This window comes from Chrysochloris asiatica, unplaced genomic scaffold (assembly GCF_000296735.1).
Source record: "Chrysochloris asiatica unplaced genomic scaffold, ChrAsi1.0 scaffold00003, whole genome shotgun sequence".
Classification (NCBI taxonomy): domain Eukaryota; kingdom Metazoa; phylum Chordata; class Mammalia; order Afrosoricida; family Chrysochloridae; genus Chrysochloris; species Chrysochloris asiatica.
The window spans coordinates 29,712,829-29,728,085 of NW_006408521.1; the positions used below are offsets into that span (position 1 = coordinate 29,712,829).

A 15,257-nucleotide genomic window follows, 5' to 3' on the forward strand; every position below is an offset into this window, starting at 1 on the left:
AAAGAGGAAGACCCCCAACGAGATGGATTGGCCAAATGGTGGCATATATGGACTCAACCATGGCAACAGTAGTGAGGTTGGCCCAGGATCGGGCAGTGTTTCGTTCTGCTATACATAAGGTTGCTATGAGTCGGTACCGACTTGATGGCACCTAACAACAACAACATAGTACTCCTGCTTCGAAATGTTGTCCATAGATTGTCATGGGTCACACAATTGAAAGGCTCTGCGTAGTCAATACAGTAAAGTAGGAATCTTTCTGGTTTTCTTTGCCTTCAAACAAGATCCATCTGATGTCAGCAATGATATCCCTCATACATCCTCTTCTGATTTCGGCTTGAACCTCTGAAAGTTTTTTGTCAATGTATGGTTGCTGCCATTTTTGTATTATCGTTAGTAAAACTTCACTCGCGTGGGATATCAGTGATACTGCCCAATGGTTTCTGCATTCTGTTGGGTCACCTCTCTTTGGAATGGGTACAAATAATGGATCTCTTTCAGTCAGTGACCCAGATAGTTGTCTTCCAAATTTCTTGGCATAGATGAGTGAGTGCCTGTAGTGTTGCATCAGTTTGTTGAAAAATTTCCGTTTATATTCCATATGTTCCTGGTGTCTTGTTCTTTACCTTGGACTTCTTCCTTCAGATCATTGACTCTTGATCATATGCTACTTCTTGAAACAGCCAGTCTAGTGAGGTATAATTGTTCATTTATCCCTGTAGAAGTCCCTTAAGCCTCTGTTAGAAAAATTCTTTGCTCTGATTCATATTTTACCTGAATCATGTGCTATAGCATATGCCAATTTCCTCTCATTTTCTCCTTTCCTGGAGGATGTGAGTGACAGACACTTCCTAAGAGGGGCTTCGCTGGTCAGGCAGAATTGTTTTGACTAGAGAAGGGCCTCATGTAAGAAGTCCAGACCAAGCAAGGCCCATCCAAAAGCCTTTAAAGACTGAATTATTTTTTCATTTGGCTATTGCCCGGGCAACCTGCTTTGAAAAAGAGAACTTTTGATAGACTCCGGGTTATGTGTTTGACTGAGGCCAGGCTGTTCCAAATTCTGCTTCAGACTTGCGTCCAGCTAGCTTGGTAGGTGGTAATCAAATGCAGGCAGAGACCATCTGGTCTGGCCTGGTCTTGCAGCCCAGCCAAGTGAGGGCTGTTCCCCCCCCCACTTCAGAGCTGTCCCAGAAAGCACTAGGTGGAGGCAGATGGTGGACATGTGCCTTCGTGCACATATGTACACCCATCCTTGTGGTGCACACAGCCCTCTTTGGTGGCGCTCCTTGGACGCTGTGTTTCTTTCTTTGTATCTGAGACTTCTCTCCAATGTGGAATCCAAAAGAAACATGTTTCGTTTAGTCTGTTTCTCAAGTTTTTGTGGTTAGAAATCATGTATTTTTCTTGGCCCAAGATGAAAGTCTTGGAGTAATGGTCAAATAACATTTCACAAAGCTGCCTGAAATTGGTGGCTGCCTGAAATCTTCCCTTTGCCCTAGTGACCCATCTCCTTCTGCATGAATTTTACCTCAGAGTCAGTCTTGCGTTCCTCCCTTCCAGTTTTTCACACCCTTCCCAGGCTGGCAACCCCATTGAGACAGCTCTTCTTCCAGACTCAGCTTTGTCTCCTCAGCTTTCTTGCACTGAATTGCCCAAATCACTTACATTGCCTCCTGACAGGCATCTCTAGCTTCATCTTCAAAATTTCAGGGGTATACTTTCAAAGTGAATTTTGCTTTCCACATTGCTAGATACCAGAAGAATTGCAAACTATGGACACCTCCTTTAAACATAATTGGGTATGGCCATGGTATTTCTAAAGAATGTGTCTGAAGCCCTTTAAGGAACTCAGCTTGGTCCTTTCTGTAATTGCATGGACCTAGTGGAGTTGATCTCTGTATAGCAAGTGCAGGAGGGCAGGGCTTATCCATTTAATCGTTGGGAATGGTAAGACCCATAAAGCCAGGACTAGGACTGGCCACAGTTTCTGAGGCTTTGGAATGTCTTTCTACTCAAGTCTCCCAACCTGGTCTCTTGGGTGTTAATGATGAAGAAAAGATGCCACCTGGAGTCTCTATCAGCATCCCTCAGAATTCTGCCCCTGTGAACCCTGGTAGTATAGTGGATTATGAGTTGAGCTGCTGACCACAAGGTCAGCAGTTTGAATCCACCAGTCGTTCTGTAGAAGAAAGATTTCTGCTTCCATAAAGATTTACAGCTTTGGAAACCTTATGCAGGGTCGCTATGAGTCGGAACTGACTCAATGGCACACAACCACCACCACCACCATAGTTTCCAAGGAGCAGCTGGTGAGTTTGAACCGCTGACCTTACTTACAATTAGCAATCAGTGCTTATCCTACAGTACCACAACAGGGCTATCTAATTGGGGGGGGAAAATCCTCAGAATGCTACCCTCTGACCATTTCCTTGGTAGCTTGGCAAGCAAGGAGGTGTTGGCTGTCATCTTAGTTTATGGTTTGTATTTGTATGCTGAGAGTTTACATGTGTATAATCATTGTGGCTCATGTTTATACAAGATATAATTACTGAAAATTATGTCATGAACATATTTTACCCTTTCCCATGCTGACAAGCTTCATGTAGCTCTTAGGAACTCCTCCCTTGAAGTTTCTCTCACCTGAGGAGATGCGGCGCCTCACCAGCCAGCCCTTGCTCTGTAATCCACATCATTGGCCTCTCTGGCAGAAGTGGACTTTAGGGACTTGTCTGGATCCTCAGGGCTTCTGAATGTTTCGTAGTAGACAGGGAGGTTGGCATTCCTGCTTTGCCTTATCATCACTGTGTTGAGTTGTGGCCACAGAGTCAATAATCCTGGATATTGTGGGCCACTTGGGACTAGGGAGCGAGAGCAAAGTGTGCTATCCCAGGCTCCAGTGATTGAAGTGTTTACACAGAATGCCAGGTTTCAGGAAGAGAAAGTACTAATTGATGAGTATGTTTGGGGTTCCGAGTTTCAGGAAGAATATGGGCCCCCCAGAATCACAAGCTTGGCAGTTCAAGCTCACCAGCTGCTCCTCGGAAACCCTATACAGAGAGGGTCACTATGGGTCGAACCGACTCAGTGGCACTTAACAGCAACAGTACTTTTCTAATTTACCTTGGAACCTGTCCATAAACACTGAGGTTAAAGGTCAGCAGTCAGCCAGCCAGCAAGTCCATTTTGTGCACTATTATGGGGCAGGATCCAGAGCTGGCTGTTGCTTGGGTGGGTAGGGGTAGAGAAAGGGTCTTGTCCTCACAGAGTATATAGCCTCATTGGTGGGTCATAAGACATGTTTGTGAAATGACATGAATCCTCAGCAAACAAAGTAGGTGCTTATTAATAGCTTGAAGGAATAAGGAATATGAATAAGGCAGATTTCCAGTAATGGGACTGCAGTCACATAGAAAGGAATGTTCTATAGCCACAGAGTCTGGCATTCATAATTCAGAGTGCCATACAGGGTGTTTTAATTGGCCAAGCCAAAGTCATACACATGTATTCATAGCTGGCAAGATAAGATATTTGCTTCATTTCAGGCTTTTGAGGTCCTTCCTCTATATAAGGCTCACACTCTGGGAGATTCTCTGACTGGGCTTGATGCTGAGACCACACACACACAAAAAAAAATCGGGGAGAATTTTACTCTGCTTTTTATTCTTTCAGGTTTACAGGAACAGACGGGCCTAGTGGTTTTGGCTTTGAGTTAACATTTCGTTTGAAGAGAGAAACAGGAGAATCTGCCCCACCAACGTGGCCAGCAGAGCTAATGCAAGGCTTGGCCAGATATGTGTTCCAGTCAGGTAAGAGCCTCAAACCTGGTTGGTGTGGTGGTCCTTGTGCTTGGAGCCTGGCTGCCTTTAAGAACTTGCAGGCATATTTTGATGTCTGTGAAGTGAACTCTCTTGGGAGTACTGTACCCCAGTTGATACCATTAAGGATGGCTTGTCTTGCCTGGTGTTTCCTGGGTGTACTGCTGTCTTTGACTATGTCATTTTGACTTCTAACAGCAGGTAGACATCCCTGCTACTGTTCTGATGCCCTGCACTCTTATTAGAGTCGTTCAGCTATAATTCTGATTCCCAGGGAGCTGAGGGACAACTCAGCATGGAGCTGACTAGCTCTTTCTCTTCTGTCCATTTCTCATAGTTAATGTAGTTCTTGCCCTCTGCTGCCAGTGGCCCAGACATCTGTTTCCAGGGCCACAGGTGTACATGTTAATCTTGACTCAAGTCTGGTTTAAGAGTAGAGAGTGGACAAGAATTTCTAGCTTGTTCCCACACAGGGTGAAAGGTAAGAAGCTGGAATCACTGGGACCTTGACACAAATATTGTTTGAGTCAGATGCTTCGAGTGCCTGCTAGGGGATTATTCTTTGCTCCTGGTGACCCTCTGGAGACTATTAATGTTGCTGTTGTTGTTAAGTGCCACTGAGTCGGTACCGACCCATAGCGACCTTATGCACAGCAGAATGAAACACTGCCCAGTCCTGGGCCAACCTCACTATTGTTGCCACCCTTGAGTCCATCGATGCTGCCACTTGGCCAGTCCATCTCGTTGGGGGTCTTCCTCAGTATCTCTGACCTGCCACCTTACCAAACATGATATCCTTTTCCTGAAATATGGGGGCTTTGAGCTGGGAGTCTTGGCTTGGTCTGCCCATGGGATAAAACTCCAGTGGAATGGAATGCTGGGGAAATTTTAATACATTTTATGGAGGGTTTCATATCCTCTGAATGTTTCCGTGTTGCTCAGAAATATCTCCCATATGATGTCAGTTTTTGCTTCTTTGGTTTAGTAAGTACCTTTAATGAAGGCTGAACTACTCTTTCCCAACTCATTTGCTCTTAACTGCCGTAGTTGAGAGCAGAGCAGTATCTAGGCCAGGGTTCCTCGAATGTGGTCATTGGACCACCTGCATCAGATGCACCTGGAGAGCTTGTTCCAAAGACCCATTCATGTTAGAGATCTGCTGACTTAGAATCTTTGGGTGTGATGTTCCCAGATTTTTCTGGTGAAGACTAAATTTGGAGAAATTTAATCTGGTAGCTTCTTTAGATACAGTGGTGGGTGGTTTTGATTTCTTTCTTAAATTGGGACATGATAGACCCTGTAGGTTGAACCTATCTGCCTTCATTCCAGATCTCTGGAAGCCATTTGTTGGTAGGGTGGCTTTCATGCAGTGAGACTGACCAATAACTCCTATCTCCCATCTGAAGTTCACCTCAGGAATGTCAGATCTGGGTCAGATGACTCTCCTCCTATAAGTATAAGGCTTTCCTTTCTGTTTCCCTAGTGTCCTATAATCATGAACTATCAGGCACTACTTAACATAACAGGGAGAACAAGCCTACCTTCAATTATTTTTGGAACATAGCAGAGAACAGTAGTAAATGATTTAAATAATGGGGGACTGGTAAAGCAAAAAGATAGACCAGGACTACGAGCTGAAATGATGGTGATGATAAGAGCTAGTGTTTAGTGAGCACATTCTCACTAAATAGTGTGCCAGGCCCTAGTCTAAGTGATCGTATAATATGCAGGAAAGCCCTGTGAGTTAGGCTGTTGTCAGAGAGACCACTGAAGGGACAGCAGAGTCTAGACAAGCCCCAAGTCAGTTCCAACTCATAGCAACCCTCTACAGACAGGGTTTCTGAGACTATAAATCTTTACAGGAGCAGACAGCTTTCTCTTTCTCCACAGAGGGGCTGGTGAGTTTGCAGCCCAGTGCCACCAGGGCTCCTTATAGATTGGAGCATAATTAATAGTATGGCCCTGGTCCCATACTGTCTGCATTCTGTTTTGCCTATTACTGCCCCTGATCATCAGCAGTGTAGCCTCTCAGTACATGCCTTTGCTTATTTATAAAAACAGAGATAAGAGTAACCTGATGTGGAGTTATAGAGAGGATGCAAGAGTTAATACCTGTAAGGCACTTAGATGTGTGTTTAATACATGTTGTTGTGCGCCATCAAACTGGTTCCAATTCCTATCGACCAATAGGACAAACTAGAACTGCCTCATAGGGTTTGCGAGACTGTAATCTTCATGCAAGGAGATCGTCAGGTCTTTTTTCTCATGGGGTAGCTGGTGGGTTTGAACTGCCGACCCTAGAGTTAGCAGCCGAGCCCTTAACCATTACAGCACCAGGATGCCTTACCTGATACATATATAAGTATTTTCTGCTATTGTTACTGTTATTCAATCCTAAAACATTGTTATGGGTTGAGAAGGTGGGTACCATGATCGCTTTCTGTAGTGGCAGCAAAGAACCCTTTAACAGCAAAAGCCTGTTCTCAAGAGCCTTGCTTGTCCCTGAGTCAAAGGTCTGTCTAAGCTCATCTCATGATATTTGGTGCCATTCTTTTGCTCCCTTGCTCACTACTGGTGAGTAGTGCTACACATAAAATGAACCGGTTTTGAATGTTGCCTTCTACAGTCAAAAAAAACAAGTTCAGTTCAAAGGTGTAATGCCTTTGTAAAGTCTCAGGAAAATCAAACTCTCTTCTATAAGCTGTTAGGCAGTACACAGTTCATCAGAACCTTACAGTAAACCCCTTTATAAAGTAAAGGCTCTTTTTATAGTGTGAATAATTGTCCTTTATTGCAGCTGTTTCATTCGATTGGGTTTAGGCTTACCAGATTTTAGAATGTGCCCTATCAGAACAGGGCACACTCAATGGAGAGCCACCCTTGAGACCACCAGTCTCCCCTGCGTGGTTACGCTCTACAAGGATTAAATGTACAAGGGCCCTTCAAGAAGTTTATGGAGAAATAGAATTGAAAGATAGTGGGATGTTGCTATGAACTTTTTGAAGCTATTTCATGTATGTAAGGGTCGCTATGGGTCGGAACCGACTCAAAGGCACTTAACAACAACAACAACAACAATATAGATCATGCATTATATATTGCATGAGTACATAGACCACACACAAGTCAATGACACTGTGATTCTGTTAGATACTATCTCACTTTTAGACCCACTGACTTCATGTGAAGTACTTCACCCCACCTGTTTTCATGTAAGAACATGCTGAACAGTACAATCAAGTAAATGGAATACTTAGACTTGCTTTTCCAGATTTAAACAGCATCCAGACTTGGAAATAGTACCAGAGCTCTGTAGGCAAGGAAAGATTAATGGTGGGTGTGGAGTGGGAGGTGGCGGTACCCATGCGCAGTCACAGGGCTGTGCAAGGCTGACTTGGAAACTTGCTGTGAAGACTATCTCAGAGGGATCCCATCTGATGGAGAACAGTTATCCTCTGGTAAACTGGCTCAGAAGAGGTGGGAAACTGAGGACAGAGAGTCTGGGGTGAGAGTTCTGGGAAAGAAGAATATCAAGAGAAGGTGGAGGCTTCAAGATGTGTGGGTGTGATACGGATTGAATTGTGTTCCCTACGAATATGTGTTGTAAATCCTAGCGTCAGTGCATGTGGTTGGACTTCTGGTATGGCACTGTCGGATCAGCGCTGGACTGTGAACCACAGATCGGCAGTTCACGCTATGAGTTGGAACCGACTTGATGGCACTTAACAGCTTAACAACATGCATGTGGTTGGAGTTCTGGTGTGTCGCTGTGGATTAATGTGCTGGGCAGCAAAGGTGGTTCAAGCTCACCAGCTGCTCCTCAGAAACCCCATATAGGGTGAATGTACAAGGCTGCTGTGGGCAGAACAGGAACAGACTTGACGGCACTTAACAACAGCAATGCATGACATTATAATCCCATTTGGGAATGAATTGTCTTTGTTATGTTAAAGAGACAAGATTAGTAAAGGGTGTGTTTTGAGTCATTCTGTTTTGATGGGGGAAAAGAGATTAAATAAGCAAGTGAGAGAAGCCTGAGATAGGGGAAAAGAGATGCCAGACCATATAAAGAGTGCCCAAGAGCAGAAGCTCAGAGGAGACAAAGCACTTCCTCCAGAGGCAACAAAAGAGAAAGCCTTCACCTAGAGCCAGCACCCTGAGCTAGGATTTCTGGCTTCCTAAACTGAGAGAAAATAAATTTGTTTGTTAAAGCCACCCACTTATATGTTTTTCTGTTAATAGCAGCACTAGAGAACTAAGACAAGAGTTGTTGTTAAGGGCCTTCTGTTCTGACTCAAGTGACCCTGTATAGGGTTTCCAAGCTGGTGAGCTTGAACCGCCAACATTGAGGTTTAAACTGAACTTGCAGTCCAGCACGTTAAGTCACAGCAAGGACTCCAAGACAGGGTAGAAAGGGTTAATATTTTGCTGGAACTTTGCTAAATTGAAAAAAAAGAAAGAAAGAATCACAAACTCAACCTACCTTAAGTGGTGACACTGTTTGCTTAGGTAACTGGGATGGTCAGTGTTTCGGGCATGGTTTCAGTAGTACGTTCAAATAGTCTTTGGGGCTTTAACTCACGATGTGCTGGTCTTGTTCCCCACACATTCTAGGAGAATTGAGCATCACCATCACCATATTTAGTTTTGGGTTCTCTCAGTTCATATGAGGGGACTTCAAATAGTTCATGGAAAAATTCCATTATCCTTTCATTTCATTTTTCCACAAAGTCTTGGAAGCGACTTAATATACCCAGCAGGTGGAAAGTTCGTTTGTTCCATCATCCATACATCCATCTTGGGGAAATGTGTCAGATGAATTCTGCATGAATCATTAGTAGTGGCGGGCCAGATGGAACACCAGGATTTACATTTGCAGCTCTGGACTGTGGGGTCATCCAGTAGCTTGGTAGTCCTAGTGCACAGTTGCATGTAAAAGATCATTAGAGAAGGCATGGATAGAGTGGGCACCCTTTGTTTTGTCTTCTTGCATCTATTGGGGTGATTTAGACTACAAGTACTAGAAAGCCCTGACTAAAATGGCTTACTCAATAAGCTGTTTACCTTACATAGCAAGTCATCTGGAGGCGGAGCACTTCCAGGGTTCTATGCCATCTGTCCAGTGATGTTATCAAAACCTGAATTCTGAATTTTCTACTCTGGCTTCCTCAGCACATTTGCCTGTCTTCTTAAACTGGTTCCCTCCTTTTCAAAGCTGGCTGCCATAATCCCTTTGTTGTTGTTGTTGTTAAGTGCTATCAAGTCTCTTGTACAAAAGAATGAAACATTGCCCGGTCCTGCACCGTCCTCACAATTACTGCTACACGTGAACCTATTGTTACTGCCACTGTGCCAATCAATCTCATTAGAGGGTCTCCCTCTTTTTCACTGTCCCTCCACTTTACCAAGCATAATGTCCTTCTCCACGGATTGGTCCCTCCAGATAGAATGTCCAGAGTTTGAGAGATAAGAGTCTGGCTATCTTGGCATATAAGGAGCATTCTGGTTATACTTCTTCCAACACAGATTTGTTTGTTCTTCTGGAAGTCCATGGTACTTTTAATATTCTTCTCCAACACCATAACTCAAATGCATCAATTCTTCTACAGTCTTCCTTACTTATTGTCCAACTTTCATCTGTATATGAGGCTACTGAAGATGCCATGGCTTGGGTCAGATGTACCTTAGTCCTCAAACTGACATCTTTGCTCTTCAACACTTTAAAGAGGACTTATGCAGCAAATTTGCCTAATGCAATAAATCGTTTGATTTCTTGACTGCTGCTTCCATGAGTGTTGATTGTGGATCCAAGCAAAGTGAAGTCTTTTTTATCATGATGTTATTTATTGGTCCAGTGGTAAGGATTTTTGTTTTCTTTAATTGAGATGCAAGCCATACTGAACACTATGGTCTTTGATCTTCATCACTATGTATTTTAAGTCCTCTTCACTTTCCGCAAGCAAGGTTGTATTGTCTGCATATTGCAGATATGCGGAGCCTTCCTTTAATTCTGATGCCATGTTCTTCTTCATATGATCTAGCTTCTTGGATTATTTGCTCAGTGTACAGATTGGTTAAATATGGTGAACAGATTAGTTAAATATGGTGAAAGAAGACAACCCTGGTATACACCTTTCCTAATTTTAAACCATTCAGTGTTCCCTTGTTCTGTTCAAATGACTGCCTCTTGATTTATGTAGAGGTTCCTCATAAACACAATTAAGTGTTCTGGAATACTCTCTCTTCACTGTTGTCCACAGCTTGTCATGATCCTCACAGTTGAAAGCTTTTGCATAGTCAGTAAGCACAGGTAAACATTTTTCTGGTATTCTCTGATTCCAGCCAAGATCTATCTGACATCAGCAATGACATCCCTTATTCCACATTCTTGTCTGAATCCAGCTTGAACCTCTGGCAATTCCCTGTCAATGTACTGTTGCAGCTGTTTCTGAATTGTCTGTAGCAAAATTTTACTTGCGTGTGATACTAATGATAAGGTCCTATGATTTCTTGCTCTGAAACTTGCCCTCCAGCAAATTTGCTGCTAAAGCAAATGGGAGAAATGAAGAGGTAAAAGAGCTGAATAGAACATTTCATAGGGCTGCTTGCGAAGACAAAGTCAAATATTATAATGAAGTGTGCAAAGCTCTGAAATTAGAACAAGCTCAGCATTTCTCAAGCTGAAAGGATGAGGAAAAAATTCAAGCCTCAACTTGCAATACCGAAAGATTCTTTGGGCAAGCTATTGAATGATGCATAAAGCATCAAAGCGTGATGGAAAGGATATGCAGAGTCATTGCACCAAAAAGAAATGATTGATGTTCAGCCATTTCCAGAAGTAGCATATGATCAGAAACCAATAGTGCTGAAGGAAAAAGTCTAAGGTGCACTGAAAGCATTGGCAAAGAGCAAGACTCCAGGAACTAACAGAAAACAAATCATAATCTTTCAGTAAACTGATGCAGTATTGGAGGCACTCATCTATGCCAACTGATTGGAGGAGATCCATATTTGTACCTATTCCAAAGAGAGGTAACCCGACGGAATGCAGAAATCATATGACAATATTAGTATCACATGTAAGTAAAATTTTGCTAAAGATAATTAAACAATGGTTGCAACAGTCATATTCCATAGCATCCTGGAATCACTCTTGACAATCTGCAGGCAATGAAAGAGAATGTCTGTCTTGTGTCAGCTTTGAAGATCAGTTAGAGCCTCCACAGAACTCCCCTCACTGATTTCTCCTTGCATCGCATTGACAAGAAAGTTGTCCAAGAAAGTGAGACAATTATATTGGCTTACTCATCAATATTCATCTCCTGGGGTTAGGGATGGATCCTCACTTTCTGAAGGTCATGAACAGCAAAAGGAAAAAATTGGAGTTCTGTTAGTAAGGAGAGGAATAGCTATTATTGTTGTTGTTAAGTGCCATCGTGTCAGTTCCTGTAAAAGGTTTCTGCAGAGTGCCTGGTGGGTTTGATTGCCAACCTTGTGATTAGTAGTCCAGTGCTTATCCTACCATGTCACACCAGAACTCTGGGAATTGCCATTAGGTGGGCAAAGCATTATCTGTCATAACCCACCCAAGAAGCTTCAGGCCTTCTCAGGATCAGAGAAACTCTACAAATTGATCTGGACACTGGGCTAGGACAAAAGTATCACATGGGAAGAGAATGTTGCAGTCATGAGGACAAGGTGACTGTCTTTATTTCACCTGCTGCCGCAGATTTAGAGCAAAATCCAGTGTCCAACATGAAATCAATATATCAGTAAATGCACCAGTGGAGACTTCAACTTCTTTCTTTTGAAATTTGCAGCCAGTCTCTGGAAGAGAAATACAGAGGTCTTTGACTTGCCCATCTCCTTTGAATTTTATGACCTGTTTACGGTTTCTTCTTAGATTACCAGTGACTGCCCCTGCCCTCATACTTTGGATTTCTTTAGGAAGATACCATTCCCCAACTCAGCAGGGCTTGGTTTTTGAGTGACAACTTAGAATTCTGCTGGAGCAACCGCTCTCTGCTCTGCCACTGATAGGACTTAACCACAAATCCCAAGGCAGTTTCATTTGAGTCTTTAGGAAAAACATGGCTCCTCAGACCTTGTAACTGACACTCCAAACTCATGGGGCCTTCACTTGCTGCTATTTAATGGCGACCTCAAGATGTGCTGAGTTGGCTCAGTTTGTGATGTGGGCCCAAGCTGAAAGCCAGGTCAGCACCACATGAGCAGGGAACTTTTCCTGAGCTGTCAGAACTTGTGGTTCTGTCAAGAACTCTGTGGTATTGACAGACTAACACCAGTAGAGCTTTTTCTTTTTTACATTTTCTTCCTCTTGTTTATAAAAGAAATGTTTGTTCATTATAAAAACTGAAACATAGAAACCTATGACACAGAAAGTATCATAGATTGGTTTCCTTGCCCGAGAAAACATTGGCGTTCTCATTTCTACATTTTATTTTCAATGCAGAAATATATATGGAATTATTTTTAAAAAATAAAAACAGTCCTTGCGTTTCATACTGTTTTTCAATTTGCTTTTTTAACTTGCTCACTAATTTTTTTTTTTTTTTTACATCTTTCCATGTCAGTACTTTTTTTTTTTTTTTTTAATTTTACTCATTTGGGCTTTTTCCAGTTTTTCCTACCACGAATCTACTGCATTGATCATCCTTAGTCCTGGTGGGGCACTGTGGGCTAATGCTTCAGACTGCAAAGTCGTTTGAACTGCAAGGTCAGTGGTTCAAGCTCACCAGCTGCTCCTTGGAAACCCTATACAGGGTGACTATGGGTCAGAATTGACTTGATGGCACTTACCAACAAACAACAACATACTTGCCCACTTGCCTAAGTATTTCTGTGGGATAAAATCCTAGAAGAAGGATTGCTAAATTAAGGGAATTGAACATCTTACAGGCTAGTAGCCATTGCCAAAGAGTTTTTTAAAACTTGTGTGAGCTAGATTAATGAATATTTTATAATTATTTTGAATATCTTACAGTAATTGCTGTTAAGTATCATCAAGTCAGTTTCAACTAATAGCGACCCTATATAGAGTTTTTTTGAGGAGCAACTAGTGGGTTTGAACCACTGAGCTTGTAGTTAGGAGTCCAGTGCTTATCCTACAGCACCACACCAAGACTCCTACTACACTAATAATATCATAGTTCTGGAGTCTTGGTGTGGTGCTGTAGGATAAGCATTGGAACATAAGGTCAATTTGAATTGCAAGGTTGGTGGTTCAAACCCACCAGCTGCTTCTCAGAAATGCTCCACAGGGTCGCTATGATTTGGACCCAACTCAATGGCACGTAACAGCAACAACAACATAATAATTCTTTCTATATCCAGTAAATAGAGGGATTGTTATATAGAATTGTTTTTGTAGCAACAGAATAACTGTACTGAGTCCTTGAGAGTTGGCCTCCTTTCCAGGTTTTCTAAGACAAACAAAAAAACAAACCTGTTGTCGTCAAATTGATTCCAACTCATGTGTTACAGAGTAGAACTGCCTCAGGGTTTTCTTGGCTGTAGTCTTTACAGACGCAGATCACCAGGACATTTTTGTGCTGTACTGCTGGTTGGGTTCAGTCCACCAGCCTTTACATTAGTGTTGTGTTGTTAAGGTCCACCTAGTTGGTTCTGACTCATAGCCGCCCTGATTGGGTTTTTAAGGAGCAGCTGGTGGGTTTGAGTCACTGACCTTGTGCTTAGCAGTCCAGTGCTTATCCTACAGCGCCACCCTGTTTGCAACCTGGCCTATGAACGACAGGCTAGTTTAGTGCATGTTAAATGGCCTACATTTGAGGCCAGGAAAGACCACACATCCTTCGACAGTGTATCAGACAGTTTAGATTTGGCACAGAACCCATCCTGAATTCAGCGCGCCTTTTCTGGATATTGACAGCAGATCTGGTTTGACAAATGGAACCTCAATGAATGACAGTACTTTAGAGTTTTGCCTTCTCCTCCCTTTTTACTAAAGTTCAAATTATACATTTAGTTTAGTCTTTTCCTAATGAGGCCATCTTTCACTTTCTTTTCTTGATTAAAAATAAGTCAATAAATCAGTAGCTGTTGACTACCACAAGCATTTGTGTCTTACTTAAGAGCCAGTCCACTGAGAAAGGCATTGGTTTTCCACTTTTCAGATGAGGAAAGGGGCTCAGACAAGTGCTGGGCCTTGCAGAAACCCATGTTGTTGGTAAGTGGCAGGAGAAAGCCCAGCATTGGTTTGTATGCTATTGCCTCTCAGTCTCTAAGGGTTCATTTTAAATGGAGAGCGAAGACTTGAAAAAGGTGTTCTTTTTACTAAGTGGCTGCTGCATGCCTGGAAACTTTGTCCTCTGTTGAACAAACAGTGTTGCACAGATAGGCTCCCTGACCTTTAGTAATGAAGACAGACTCTGATTAAATAGGCATATAGATATTTGGTTTCAGAAGATTGCTGAAAGGAAAAGACCAGACTGCTCCAAACAAATAAGGTGGTGGATCCATATTAGACTGAAGAATCTGGAAAGGAAAGGACAGATCTGAGTGAGGCAAAGAGTGAGGAGAGCTGGTATGGCAATGGGAACAACCTGTGCAGGCCCCTGAGCAGGAAATGAAATGAGCTTCAGATATGTGAAGAAATGAAAGAAAACTGGTGTTGCTTGAGGGAAGAGAGAGTTCTGGAAGAGCTGGAGGCTTCACTGGGATCAGAACATACTGGATTTGTATGCAAGTCACAATGAAGAGTCTGGATTTGACTCTTAAAGGCAGTGGGGAGCTATGAAAGCATTTCAAAGAGGAAAAATGACATGAACAATTTGGGGAATGAGAAACTGTCTTTCTTTCTTTCTTTCTTTTAAATTATGATGGATTTGAGGTATTTGAGCCTATCTACCTGTGTCAGTTTCCATTTAGAACCAAACAGCTACCACTCGTCTGTCAGTTTGTCGTACTGTGGTGGCTTGTGAGTTGCTGTGATTCTGAAAGCTATGCCACTGGTATTTTAAATACCAGCAGGGTCACCCATGGTGGACAGGTTTCTGAGGAGCTTCCAGATGAAGACAGACTAGGAAGAAAGAGTGATGAACTACTTCCGAATATTTATTCATTGACAACCTTATGAACAGCAGAGAAACACTGTCAGATATAGTGCTGGAAAATGAGCCTCTCAGGATGGAAGGCACTCAAAATGTGACTGGGGAAGAGCTGCCTCCTCAAAGTAGAGTTGACCATTATAACACAAATGGAGTAAAGCCTGTGGAAGAAAAGCCTGTGGGACCTTCATTTGCAGATGGGGCACAACTCAAAATGAAGAGAAACAGCTGTAAACATCCATTGAAAATCAGAATATGGAATGTACGAAGTATGAATCTGGGAAAATTGGAAGTTGTCAAAAATGAAATGGAACACAAAAACATCGATAGCTTAGGCATTAGTGAGCTGAAATGG

The 15,257-nt window shown here is 42.7% G+C and overlaps 1 protein-coding gene across 1 annotated transcript in view; it reads left to right on the plus strand.

The window, feature by feature from the left end:
• The window catches only part of SUFU (suppressor of fused homolog (Drosophila)), a 152,515-nt gene that overhangs the window by 54,589 nt on the left and 82,669 nt on the right, over window positions 1–15,257 (plus strand). The window contains exon 3 of the mRNA XM_006831297.1: window positions 3,670–3,806. Within this exon, the coding sequence (XP_006831360.1) occupies window positions 3,670–3,806 (137 nt within the window). The remainder of the gene's footprint in view (window positions 1–3,669; window positions 3,807–15,257) is intronic.